The sequence below is a fragment of the Festucalex cinctus genome, chromosome 6 (assembly GCF_051991245.1).
Source record: "Festucalex cinctus isolate MCC-2025b chromosome 6, RoL_Fcin_1.0, whole genome shotgun sequence".
NCBI classification, from domain to species: Eukaryota; Metazoa; Chordata; class Actinopteri; order Syngnathiformes; family Syngnathidae; genus Festucalex; species Festucalex cinctus.
Window position 1 is genome coordinate 8144554 of NC_135416.1, and position 13368 is coordinate 8157921.

Genomic DNA, 13368 nt, shown 5'->3' on the forward strand with positions numbered 1-13368 from the left:
TTAAACTTGAAAAACATGAAAGCAGACAGGAGCAAAGAGTATCTGATAGTAAGGTGTCCTTTCATACAAGCATACTATAAAATAGAAAGGGAAGATTAATTTGAAAGGGTCAAATTGAGCTGAATGTATGATTCTCTGCTATATCCGGACAAGAGCCCAAGCCCTGAATTCTGCTGCCCTCTTGTGACCATCACAGTTTGGTTCACCCCCGCTTCCTTTGTAATAAACTCAGGGTTTGGTTCACCTGTGTGGCGTGGTGGTCACGTGATCCCGGAAGTGGCTGATTAGCGGTGAATGGGGAAAGAATTCGGCTGTCTGTGACAGCAAATTTGATTTTTTATTTAATTTATTGAGTTTAATCTCGTCTCAGGTTTACAATGTAAGGTTAGTAAATTTTATTTACCATATTGGGAATAGTCATTGGTTTAAATGCAGACGCAACGATTGTATTTGCGAGTTTGTGGGTGAAACTATTATCAATTTGTTATTCCGAGTTTTTAAGTCGTTCCACGACGTTTTTAATAAATAGATAACCGCCACGGGATCTTTGGAGGCCACTTTAGTTACTTGATTTGGCTTGCATTAATTCCACCTACTGACAGATTGCTATGGAAATGCCGCCATCTTGTGGATTTAGTAAGGAACAGCTTTGTAAAAAAACGCGAGACCCTAAATATGACGAGTGAAAAATGCCGTATGCAGTACAATACTTTTTTCCCCAGATGATAAAGTTGGTCGCGAAGTGGTTGTGTGGTCCTATCACAAGGTGCACATGTTTTCCAGTACAGATGTATGAAGGAAAAAAAAAAAAAAGTTCCTTCCCACCTCTGCTCTTAAATGGGAATTTAATATGAACGGTAAGTGTATTGGACTGTTGCTGGGAGCTCAGGCCAATCAAGTGGGGAGGGGGGAGATGGGGGTGCATTCGCACTATGGAGGGGTTGCGAGAAGCGTGACGTCACCCGCAGCATCCGCGACCCTCTCTGTCAAAACAAAGGGGAACAAAACCACACATTTGCATCGCCACATGAAACGTCACTCGACGACAATTTCGGTCTTGCACACCAAGTCGAGGTCACACATCTGTTTTTACACGCTCGACGTGGGTTGGGGACGGGAGGGGGTCTGTGCCAATACGCTCGGTGTGTGGAGAGACACTGAGAGAGAGAAAAGGTCCGGGAGGGGCATCCTTCCGTCTGTTTGTCCGTGGGTCCGTGTGAATGGCGGATGGGGAAGCCGCCGCGTCTGTAGCGAGGGGGGCGGCCGCTGTGATGGATCTCTAAAAGCCCGAAGAAAGAGCTCAAAGCTCGGCTTGCGTTTTCTGCACCTTGGCTCTCCGGTCGGACGTCCGCTTCTTCTGAACATGGATCCCGAGAAGACGTTGACGTTCTGTCTCGGGATTCGGTCTGACGAGGTACACGCACACACACACGCGGGCACACACACTGCTGTCAAAGCGCAGGCATGGATTGCTGCAGAGCAACATGCTTCCATGTTGACAAACACTGCAGCCGCCTGCACTCGTGTCTTTATATCCTTTTTTAATTGATTTCTCAATTCTGAGTCTTATATTAAATTGCGTCTCCGATTTTGTCATGCAAATAAATGCTGTCGTGGATGCACAGAAAACATTGAAGCTTTTAAAATGTGCTGTTGCTTTTCACCTGTGTACAGTATAATGTACATAAACACTGCTTTGTTTCCGTTGACGCTTTATGCATGACAAATAGTTGTAGAAAAGTGACTAAATTGCTGATTCAGGATGCTGACAGCTCCACATTGTGGATGACCTTCCATGTTTGTGTGCTCATTAAAAAGCCTTTTGCCACTAACCAAGTTGCACTTTGTTGCACAAGTATTTGGATGGTGAAATTTTTAAGAAATCCTTTTCCTCCTTGTACCACTGTGATGAATTTGAAGTAAAACAATCAACATGTGACTGACTTATCTGTAACAAGTGGAAAGTTATAGCTTTATAAATAAATAGGGCATTTCTCATTAAAGAATTAAAGTAATGCAGTGTACAGTACTTCAATTTTCACGGTCCCAGACATCAATTCATAATCTGTATTGCTTACTCACTGGGGTCGCGGGTATGCCAAAGCCTATCCCAGCGGCGAGATGCTGGGTGCACCCTGAACTGGTCGCCAGTCAATCGCATAGCACATATAGACAAACAACCGTTGACACATAATTTGAACAATTTAGAGTATTATTCAATTAGCTTTAAAGCACTATAAAAAGTGCTAAATTAATTGTTCAGACCAACTAGACAGTCCAGCATCATGAACCGCTTTAATGCGGATGCTTTCAACTTCAGTGAGCGCTCCACGTTTTACCATTCTGAACAAGAAATGAATTCAGCTTTTATAGCCAAATTTGAAAATAATTGAGTATCACTAAATACTTTTTTTTTTCTGTTCAGGAATTCAAGAAAAATGATTATATCGAGGTATATATACTTTTTAAAACAGTAAGTTACAAAATCCAGTCTTAGGTTAATCTATGTGCAACCAACAGGTGAAAGCAATTCCTTGTGGCACTTTTGAACAAAAACGCTGTCCATCAAAAAACAAAATTTTAGCAAGTTCGGTTCAATCCATCATGTCATCACACCCGTTGTTGTGCTAGTTATCGCAACTTACACAGGAAGCCCTCTATAGCTACATGTTTTCCAGATTTGGTCACGTGACTTTCTGCTGCAAATAGTGGATTATATTTTAGCATTCAAAATATAATTTGGGTTAAAGCATCTAACATACTTGTGGTCTATTAACTCATTCACTTCCAGCCATTTTTACTGAAGCAACCCCCTTCGCTTACGGCTGTTTTACTGGATTTTGACGGATTTTGCAAGGTTCACAGAATATTGTGTGCTATTTCTATCACAACATGGAACCTACGAAAAGATTCGAGTCTCTTCTTTCATCAGGAAAAAAAAAAGTATATTTCGATCTGTTTCAGTTTTACAGCAATTATCATTAGAATATAGCTAAGTTTCATTATTATTCACAAATCTGTTTAGAATTGTGGGTAAATCGGCCTGTTTTCAACATGGGCCAGGTTGATCTGTTATACTCTGCTGCCACCTACTGGCCGTTTTTTGTAATTAAAATAGTTGATAGAAGTTGAGAGGCTGCATCAAAGCCTTCTATATGCAGTAGCATAAAAAAAAAAAAGACATAAAAACCGTATAAATACGTCTTTGGGACACTTAAAAACATTTAAAATAGAACATATTTATACGTTTTTGGGACCAAATGAGTTCAATGTAGAAGAAAGGATTTTGGTTACTATCAATTAAGCTTTACACGATCAGAATTTTTCGGCCGGTCATCAATCAGTGAGCGATTTTAGAAAAAAAAAAAAAAAAAAAAAAGATAAAACATCACCGATTCGATCAGAAGATGGAACAATAAATCTATTAAAAAAACCAAACTTTTATATTTAGTCTACACTTGACCGCCCCCTTTCATGGGGGATAGCAACTAGCCTGGCCAAAAATATCAAAAAACGACATGTAATTGACATCAATTGAAATGTATGGGGGTGGGAAAAAAAAAATCTTTCAATAATGCTGATGGATATTAAATATAATGTAATATCTTATTTTGTGGAGTCGATCATTGACATAATTGATTGATTGGGCAATTTAAGAAATTACCACCGCTCACCGATTTTGCATAAAATGCTAAATATCAGCCAATCCCGATACAGCCAATTGGATTGGTGTGAAGTCTACTACCAATGCTATTAATTCACATCAGCTCGGGGTGGCCGAATGCAATGGTCCCCAACCTTTTTTTTCGGCCAAGGATCGGTTCATGGTAGGACAGTTTTGTATTTATTTTTTTTTCACTCATTACCAGTCTGTGAATCACTGGTGGGGGGGCACCAGTGGCCTAACAGAGTCATAAACTATTGGAAGATAATGTGTGGGACACATTGTAGTGTGGTTATAACCATTGTAATCAATGTAAAGCCAGAATGTCAAAAGTTGTTTTTTAGATATCATGTTACAGTGTTGCTGTGACATTTGGGGCTCGTTGCTCGTTGAATTTTGGCTCATCATCATTTCATGACCGGTCGAGGTCTTTGTGCGCGTTGCATTGTATACACACCGCAGTAGAGGGCATACATTGTTCCCCCATACGGACAACATATCCATCAGGCAGTTAACAAAAGAGTGCCAGACTCAACCACGGCGTTTCTGCATTGTGGCCTCTCACTTTTACTTGCAATTTGTCACTTTCCTCACTTTGGGCCTGCATGACATTTTCTCGGGCATGACTGATATACTCATTTCTGAATTTCTGCACACGTTGACGAGACAACATCCATCCATCCATTTTCTTAACCGCTTATTCAACACTTAGATGAAAAATAGCATACACGGTGACTGCAAACATTCAGATACTAATTTAGTATGCATGTAAGAGAAATGGCGAGTTTGCTAAGCAGGTGAAGAAACAGATCCAAGCAGGTTGGAAAATATCAGGTGTGTTATGTGATTGAAGAACCTCTGCTAGGAGGAAGAGGAAGATCTATAAGTCTGTGGTCAGGCCAGCCACGATGTGATGTACGGCTTAGAGACAGTGGCATTGAAGTGACAACAACAGGAAGCTGAGCTGGAGGTGGACGAAATGTTGAAATTCTCTTTCACAATGACCAGGTTGGGTCGGATTAGAAATGAGCTCATCAGAAAGACAGCAAAGGTTGGATGTTTTGGAGACGACAAAATGTATTAAACGTACGATAACATGAATTCCATGTCAAATTAGTGGATGTTCTCGATGAGGCGTATACTGTAATTTGTTGCATGCGTCTGCTTTTCTTTCACTTATATAGCTGACGATGACCGTGAGATACTTGGATGGGACCACCGAGGCTTCCACGGTGAGCGGCTCGACCTTCACTATTCATTTCAGAGCACGATGAAAATCAGGCCTCCGAGCATAACCACAGTGGTTGCCATGGCAACGCAATTATTTGTCGGCACCGCTCGTGCGGTTTCCATGTGCGCAGCAGATATCACTGCGGCTTACTCCGGGCTTTCCTGCCTTGATGTGGTCGCTGTGAAATAATAATTCCACATTTTATCTCGAGATATATTCACTTCATTTGCTAACCTCAACAATTCTTTTTTTTCTTGTTATTGTAGGTGGCTGTTACCCAGAAGGAATCGGACCAACCTGCGGTTCACAAGGTGCCTATGTGTCCATCTCTCTGTCGCTCCATTAGGAAAAGGCATAATAACTGATTATTTTTTTGTTAATAGTTTAGTTGACTTAATCATGTCTTAGACCATCCATCCACTTTCTTTACCGCTTATCCTCACTCGGGTCATCGGGTAGGCTACTTGGCTACAGCAATTCTCTTGATTCACTCTCAACTAGCTAGCTTGCGGTATAGGGTTCACCAATTCCAGTCCTCAAGGTCCGGAGTCCTGCAGGTTTTAGATGTTTCCGCCCACTAGCACACCGTAATCAGCTCATCAGCATGCCTGATAATGATCCTGATTGTTAGTATCAGGTGTGTTGGTAGGCGGAAACCATCTAAAACTTGCAGGACTCCGGACCTCTAGGACCGGAATTCACAAACTCATGGGTGCCCAATTCCGGTCTGAGAGCACCTATCAGGATCATTATCAGGCTTCTGCAAAAGTGTGCTGGTGAGCTGATCATTTGATTCAGGTGTGTTAGAGGAGGGAAACATGTATAACAGGCTGCATAGGGGCTCTCGAGGACCGGACTTGGGCACCCCTGCTGGGTAAAAAAAGGAAAACAAGATGTCAAAAAATACCATTAAAAAACACTCGATTCTTCTTCCGAATGCAAAACTGGCATTGTGAAAATAACCCACAGTATGTTGTTTTGTCCACCAGGTGGTGAAGCAACATGAGGGTTCTGCTAGCCAGCCTGTAGTCAGTCCCAAATACTGTCCTGGAGTACACAACAATCCAGGTTACCTCTGTGAGACAGGACACTGCTGTGGAGAGACGGGCTGCTGTACCTACTATTACGAACTCTGGTGTGAGTCACCTTAACCTTTTTTGTAACACAGAAAGCAAACATTTGAAAGCAAAGATCTCAAGGTTGGATATTAAACACCATTAAGTTGTCCGTCTTAGCCACTGTTCGACAGGTATTGGTGTGGAAAAAAAGGACGAGTCAGATTTTCAAGTCATATTTCTTGTCAGTTCAGGTTAAAGATCACAGTTTGGGCTTCTTTATTTCTTCCTGGCAGGGTTTTGGCTGCTGTGGACCGTGCTGATCCTCTTCAGCTGTTTTTGTGCTTACCGCCATCGCCGCGCCAAGATGAGGATCCAGCAGCAACAGAGACAGAGGGAAATCAATCTTATTGCCTATAACGGAGCCTGCAACTACCCGTCCTCCATGCTGGATCTCAGTATGTTTATTTAATGACTTTTTTTGCTTTGTTTTATTGTTTTGCAGTAGCAGTTCTGCTGTTTAAAGTGAAAGTCAACCTTAAACATATCTTGACATAAATAATATATGTGTGACCTCACTAATGTAAACATGACATTCTGATTAACTCATTCACTCCCAGCCATTTTCATGTTCTATTGCTATCAAAACATGAAACCTACCCAAAAAAAAGTGTCTCTTCTTTCATCAGGGGAAAAAAAAAGTACCGTATATTTTTTTTATCTGTTTTTATGTTTTGTAGCAATTAGCATTAGAATTAGCTAAGTTTCATCATTATTCACAAACCTGTTGAAAATACTGGGAAAAAGAGCTTGTTGCAACATGGAACTGGTTGATCTCTTATACTTTGCTGCCACCTGCTGGCCGTTTTTTTTTTTTAATTATTATTTTTTTATTGTAATAAGTACCATCGCTTTAAGCAACCGCTTCAGGTCAGAAACTGCATCAAAGCCTTCATACAAAAACTCTAGCATACAAAAACCTAAAAAACGTATAAATACGTTTTTGGGAATGAATGAGTTAATATTACATTTGTGGAATATGAGTTATGAAGCAAAATCCATCCATTTTACATCTCAGGGGCGGCCATTTTGCCACTTGCTGTTAATTGAAGATAACGTCAATGTTGCTTAGGTCTCAGGTAACAACCAATCACAGCTCAGCTTCAGAGAACAGGCGAGCTGTGATTGTGATCGTTGCCTGAGCAACGTCGATGTCATCTTCAGTCTGTGGCAAAATGGTCGCCCCCTGTGATGGATAAAATCGGCTGGATTTTGCTGCTTAACTCATATTCCACTAACACAATATCAACCAGAATACCATATTTAGACTAGTTGGGCTTCATATAATATATTATTGTCAAAAAATTGGGGGTTGAATGAATTTCCCTTTAAATATAGAGGTGGGCAAACTTTTTGTGCATAAAGTTCCACTGACATGCCCCAGGTCATTCATTGAGACATGAAAACAGTAGTTAAATATGAATGCCAAGATTAGTAATATTTTCAAATGTAAAGATATGTCCTTTCATTTTAATTTATGTTGTATTGTGTTGAATAATCACTCAGTGAGATGCCATTTTAACATACAAGGATTTTTAAAATGTATTTAGACCATAAAGCTAAAAGTGTCAACAAAGCAAGCCTGAGTATGTTTTCATTCTTCTTTCAGGTTTCCTGGCCACCTTCAAGTTACCGTCTTATGATGAGGTGGCAGCGCAGCCCGCCACGCCCCCTCCCCCTTACAGCTCCGTCTTCGCCCTGCAGGGCGACGCCATGCTCGGGCCGAGCTCCTCCTACCCCCATCACCACCTCCACACTCACCCCTGCCCCCCCTACCTGGGCCCAGGCCCCAGCGGCCTCGCCTCATCCCAGAGCTCCGACAATTACACCAGCTGCTCCTGCGAGTCCTGCTCGCTCACTTCACCCTGCAGCACCTCCTTCTCCGTCCAGGTGACGGACGAGACGTACGACAGCAGCCGCGGGTCCACGCCCAGCGAGGCGGGGGGCGCCCGCTTGTTGACCCCCTCGTCCTCGCCGCCTTCCTCGCAAGTCCCGCCGGACGTCATCCCGGCGCTCGCTCCGGATGTCGTTCCCAGTCGTTCCTACGAGGGGATCTCGCGCCCGGCTGCCCCGCTGTCCCTCCCCCTGCGCCCCCTTAATAGCTATCGCCCCTCACCCCTCGTCCTGCTACCTTCCCTTTCCTCCGAGCAAGTCCGGCATCTCGTCTACGCGGACCCCCTGCGCGCCACGCTCAACGAAAGGGCGGAAAAGACCTCGTCCCGTTCCACCCCGTCCCCGAATATGCCGCCGGCGACGCGTCCCGAAGACGAGGATGAGGACGACGACGATGAGGATCACTTCCGCCACCGACGCCTGACGGGCGATTCCGGCATCGAGGTGTGTCGCTGCCAAGTGAAGCGCGGAGACCGAGATGAAGAGGCGGGCCTCAAGGGGAAGGACAGCGTGGACTCCTCCCTCCCCCCGCTGCTGGACGACCGCATCCAGCAGCACGGCGACGCCGTTGTCGTCGTGGGCGCCTCGTTAGTGTGACGGGCAAAAGAGGAAGGGAAAAAGTGAGGTGTTTGTGGTTAAGGTCGTCCGTGTAGAGCAAGACTAGTAGGTGAAAAGTTGTGTCACTGAAGTTAAAGTCTTGGAAGTGAGCGGGAGGACAAGATGAGTTTGATCTCCTCTCGTTTTCACCTCAGAGAGAAAGGCGCAAGTCAAAAAGCGCAAAGGTGAGAGGTATCATTTTAATTGACGTCGATCGGTTGGTTGGTTGATTTAGTTAGCAGGATTACGCAAAAAAAAAAAAAAACACAAACTAGATTCCCATGAAACATTGCAGTGGCTCAGCTAATGAAGAGCTGATCACATTTTGCTAGGAATCGTATTTTCCGTTTGAGTCAACCAGTCCCTTCAACCCGTTCACTTCTTCACTTTAGTGCAGAGTAAACCTCTACTGGCGGTGGTTTAGCACCAGCCACATGATGTCACAAGGGTGAGGCATATTGTTTCGACATCGATCGGTTTGTTGGTTTGATAGGATTACGCAAAAAAAACACTCAACGGATTCTCACAAATCAAACGTGACATTTTGCTGGGAATCTGGAAAAGTGCATTTTTACAGGAATTTATTTGATCTTTTACTCTTTTGAGTAACCTTCTGTTCCACAATTAAAGGTGGTAAATTCCCCTCCACCCTTTTACTGCGACGTCACAGAAACTTTGTAGAGATGTTGAGGATTTGGATACAAAAGTTTCTTTTTATAATTTGAGCCACTATAGCGACAACTGGAACTGCTACTCACAAAAATAACACCACTTATCCAAGTGGCCTGCTAACTAACAAGGAGTTGGATAAACAACCACAATGGAGCATTTTCATTCCATTTGGTCTTTCAGATTCATTCTAATAAGAATACATGAATCCATGTAAACACGATACTTTTATGAATATTTATGCATCATTTATCACATCGCATCATATTTAATGCTAACCTATGCTATACAATCAAGTTTGTTGGAAGTTGCATATATCTTATACAGAGTATATTGGCCTCCACTCTTGCCATACAAATCAGTAATATTGTGATGAATCAATTAAAAAGGACATGGGAAATAAGTATATAAATCAGCAACACATTACAACCAATTGTTTTTTTTTTTCTTCATGAGCCCTGTTTTCCCGGCAGCAAAGTCGAGTCAAGGGTGAATCAACAGCGCTTCGAGTAGTTACAGTCAAATAGTGGCTTCCATTTCAACTCCATTGCTGCAAGATTCCATTGATCCATTTTATTATAATATTACAGTTATAATGCCCATCCCTAATGTAAAGTAAATTAACTGAGCTAAAGGTGTCCTCTCACCAGCTTCATATTATGTCCCCCTGGTGTGCAAAGCTTTATATGGTGCAACACTGTTATGTACTTTAAACTGTTCCATGGGTAGATCATGAATACCATAACATGCTGTTAAATACACCGGCGCTCGTGTGTGTTTCAAGGCTGTTACTAGTCAAATCTGACTCACTCACACACTGAGAATGAATGTAAAAAGCAGTGCAATGAGCTGGAGTGCAAACTGGACCTTTTTTCTTTTCTTTTTTTTTTTTTTTTATAGTGGGAAGAAACACCATAGGGAAATGTATGCAGCAAGGCAATACAAGCTCGGATGAGATGTGTTTTGTTTTTCAGTGTTGACAAAATATTTGTAGTCGATTTAAAAGTGAGCTTAGTCAGACTGTTGAGTAGGTGGGTGACAAAAGAGTCCTTGACTGAAGTGCTCACTGGGCTTGAGGGGGGATAGTTACTCTGTCCTGGTGGTGTAGCCATTTGATAGAAATAGCACACACACATACACAAAATGTATTTGAGCGTAAAACTAATACGCATTATTTTGTGGTTATGGGGGACAGTTGATCGACAAGAGACCACTTTTGATTTTATCGTGATAGATTTGATCCTTTTATGTGTGAAAGTGATGCTTTCGACTATTAGCATAAACTGTAGGAAAACATTAAGACAAACTTAACTGTTTGTGGTTGCTTGATTTTTAAAGGCCATTAAGACACGCACGATGTGTCTCACCACAGGGAAATAGTGCTTTCCACACAGATACACTTAGAACATTTGGACAGTTAAACAGTTTTCACGTTGTTTTCCTTTCTACACCACCACTATGAATTTGACATAAATGAGGTAGGCCAACATATGACTGAAGCGTACATTTTTTTTTTCCAGGGGGGGGTTGGAACTTATTAGTGAGGACCCCCACCTATGATTTATTTGTCAATATTATTTGGGGTAACCAATCCCCAATGTATACCGGCCACCCCGCAATGCAATTATAATGGGCGTCAATTATTTGTAACTAATTTTTAACTAATGACAATTCCAAAACTATGATAACCCTAGCTGGGATTGGCTCCAGCTCACTCATGACCGTATTGAAGACAAATGCTACAGAAAATGGATGTATAAGTGTCAATTTGGCCACACATCTCTCTATATTTCATATTCATATTGGGTAACACCCCCCCAACCGCACACACAAACACTCCCAATCGAGTGATGGCCTCCTTCACTTGTATCACCTTGTCCAAGTAGTTTTAAGCCCTGTGAAATAGAGGTACTCGGCAAAAAGTGTCATATTTTGAAACCTCTTCAATTGAGGCTGAAAGTTGACACTTCAAATCCATCATGGTGGTGTGTAAAGGCAAAATCGGAGCAACTTTCTATATCAAGATGTATCGTACATTTCCGCCCTCATGTTGATTAGCACGAGCTGATGTGTGATTTAAAACAGCCTGTGGTGCCTAGAAAAGAAATTCTTTAGGCATAAAATATATTTTCTTGCTGCTACATGGGTGCGTGCGTGAGCGTGTTTTTCTATGTTGTGTGTTGTACATGAAATGGGTTTTAGCTGTGCTTTGAAGCGGTCTCTTTAAAAAAAAAAAAGACACCGCACACGCGAGACTCGCGAAAGTAGTACTTAGCAATAGTGTTCACACCGTTTTTCCTGACTGGTGGAGGCTGGTTGATGGGAAACAAACTGTTGTGAGAAAAAAAAAAAAAGACTTTTACCTCTTTCGTACTGAGCCGTGAGCTGTGCTGGGGCTGAGGCCCTCGATTGTACATACGCAGTAAATATACTGTTAGCGTTTGAATTGCCTTTGACTTAAAGGCTCCTCCCAAGTGCAAACGAGAAAGTGGCTTTATTTGGGCTCAGTTTGTGGCCTTCATGTGTTACCAATATGTCAGTTGTACTATGAAATATCTTAAATAAGGATCCTAATTTTTCTTCCAAAAGTTCCATGAGGTGTTCCCAAGATTTTTTTTTTTTTTTATGTTTTTCTTCTTCAAGACTATCCATTTATTTGTTTCACGTCACCATAAATTCTTGGCCACAAGATGTCGCCAGAACAATATTTTTAAGCTACGGTCTGACCAAATTATCCCTTACTTCATGTAGTATAGTGCCTTGGCAACAAGATAGCAAGATAATCAGTGCCCTGGCACAATGCCCAGAAGGGGAAAAAAATAAATAAATCTCAAGTAAAATGTTATGTATTGTTCAGTCTCCATGAAATATAAATCATTTTTTTTACTATTACAACTTGAGTTGAGTGTACATGTGATATGAAAAGTGTGCCAGTGAAAGGGAATATATTGCAAGCAAATATTGTTCCCTTGACAACCTTGAAATATAATCTTCAATGTGTTTCGATTGAATGTATCTGTATGCCTGAAAATATTTGCTAAAGAATATTTTTTAGTTATTTTTTGCTGTTGTTTTTAAATGCAATCTTGTAAGTTGCAACCTTTTACATTATGATTATCAAGTCATGGGACATAAAACATTAAGATGAACATTTTTAGACCCCACAAAATGCAGAATATACAGTAATTGCAGGTATTTTTGGACTAAAGCTTGCCCATTAGCACCAACATAATGGTAACACATGAGCACCTGCACCGAGCTGTTGATTTCACACTGAAGCCGAACTGTTGTGCGGCCATTTACTGTACATAGAGAACTCGCTTTCATTTTTGCCTTGTGTGCAACCGTTTTAGATGACTCATGGCCAGATTTTGTCCTCAGTGTAGGCCAAGGGCCACTTTAAGACTGTTACTGAGTTTTGACTGCAAAGGACTGTTCATTGTCTCCTTATCAAGAGAGCATTTCCTCTATATTTTTTACTCGAGTGAAGCAGGGAATTGATAGGGCAACTTGCCAGGAATACAAAACAAAACAAAACATGACTGATCAGCCAAGACTGTTGAGCCTTTGAGAAACAACATTTATTCTTGTGTTTAGAAGCAAGCAGGATTTATACAAGTACACGTGACTATGTGAACTAGTTCAGCTGAATATTACTACAAGTCGTGTTCTTTTTAAGGTATCTACTATCTGTCCTGCTCTCTTGTGTTGTAAGCATGTGTGAGAGACTTAACTGTTGTCATGCAGTTGACAAAAAACAAACTGTCGCTTATCATGAGGCCAAAGTTGATTGTCATTTTGCTATCATGATGATACTGTATTTGTCGATAATTATGAACATCCAGGCTCGTTTATTATGTCTGGCAATGATTCAAAATCTCGGTGTGTAGCCTATAGCATAGACACCTGTGGTGCATACTCTGATGTGAAATGAGATTCTCTTAACGTTTTCATATATTTGTATATTAATTGGGTGCTGTTTTCCGGGAGGTTGGTTTGGATATCTTCCCCTCCTGTTTTTTTTTTGTTTTTTTTCATTGATGCTTCTGGAAGTCTATCTTATTGGATACAGACACCTACGCTACTTTAAATCAAGGACGACTGTGGATTTGGTGATAAAATAAAGTGAAGTGAGCTACCAAATGTGTATTCTCTTTGTTAACAGTTATGGTTGTTTTTGCAGCTCATTTTCATTTTTC

The 13368-nt window shown here is 41.5% G+C and overlaps 1 protein-coding gene across 2 annotated transcripts; it reads left to right on the forward strand.

The window, feature by feature from the left end:
- The first annotated feature begins 258 nt into the window (after positions 1–258).
- Positions 259–13306, forward strand: LOC144020659 (uncharacterized). 2 transcript variants are annotated; one of them, XM_077524349.1, is made up of 6 exons: positions 259–384; positions 4849–4896; positions 5162–5206; positions 5885–6032; positions 6247–6408; positions 7620–13306. In XM_077524349.1, the coding sequence occupies exons 2-6, from the start codon at positions 4855–4857 to the stop codon at positions 8498–8500; spliced, it is 1278 nt and encodes a 425-aa protein (XP_077380475.1). In that variant the 5' UTR covers positions 259–384; positions 4849–4854; the 3' UTR covers positions 8501–13306. The 2 variants fall into 2 exon arrangements, with proteins under 2 accessions (XP_077380475.1, XP_077380474.1); XM_077524348.1 differs by lacking the exon at positions 259–384 and adding an exon at positions 1144–1414.
- Positions 13307–13368: the final 62 nt, after the last annotated feature.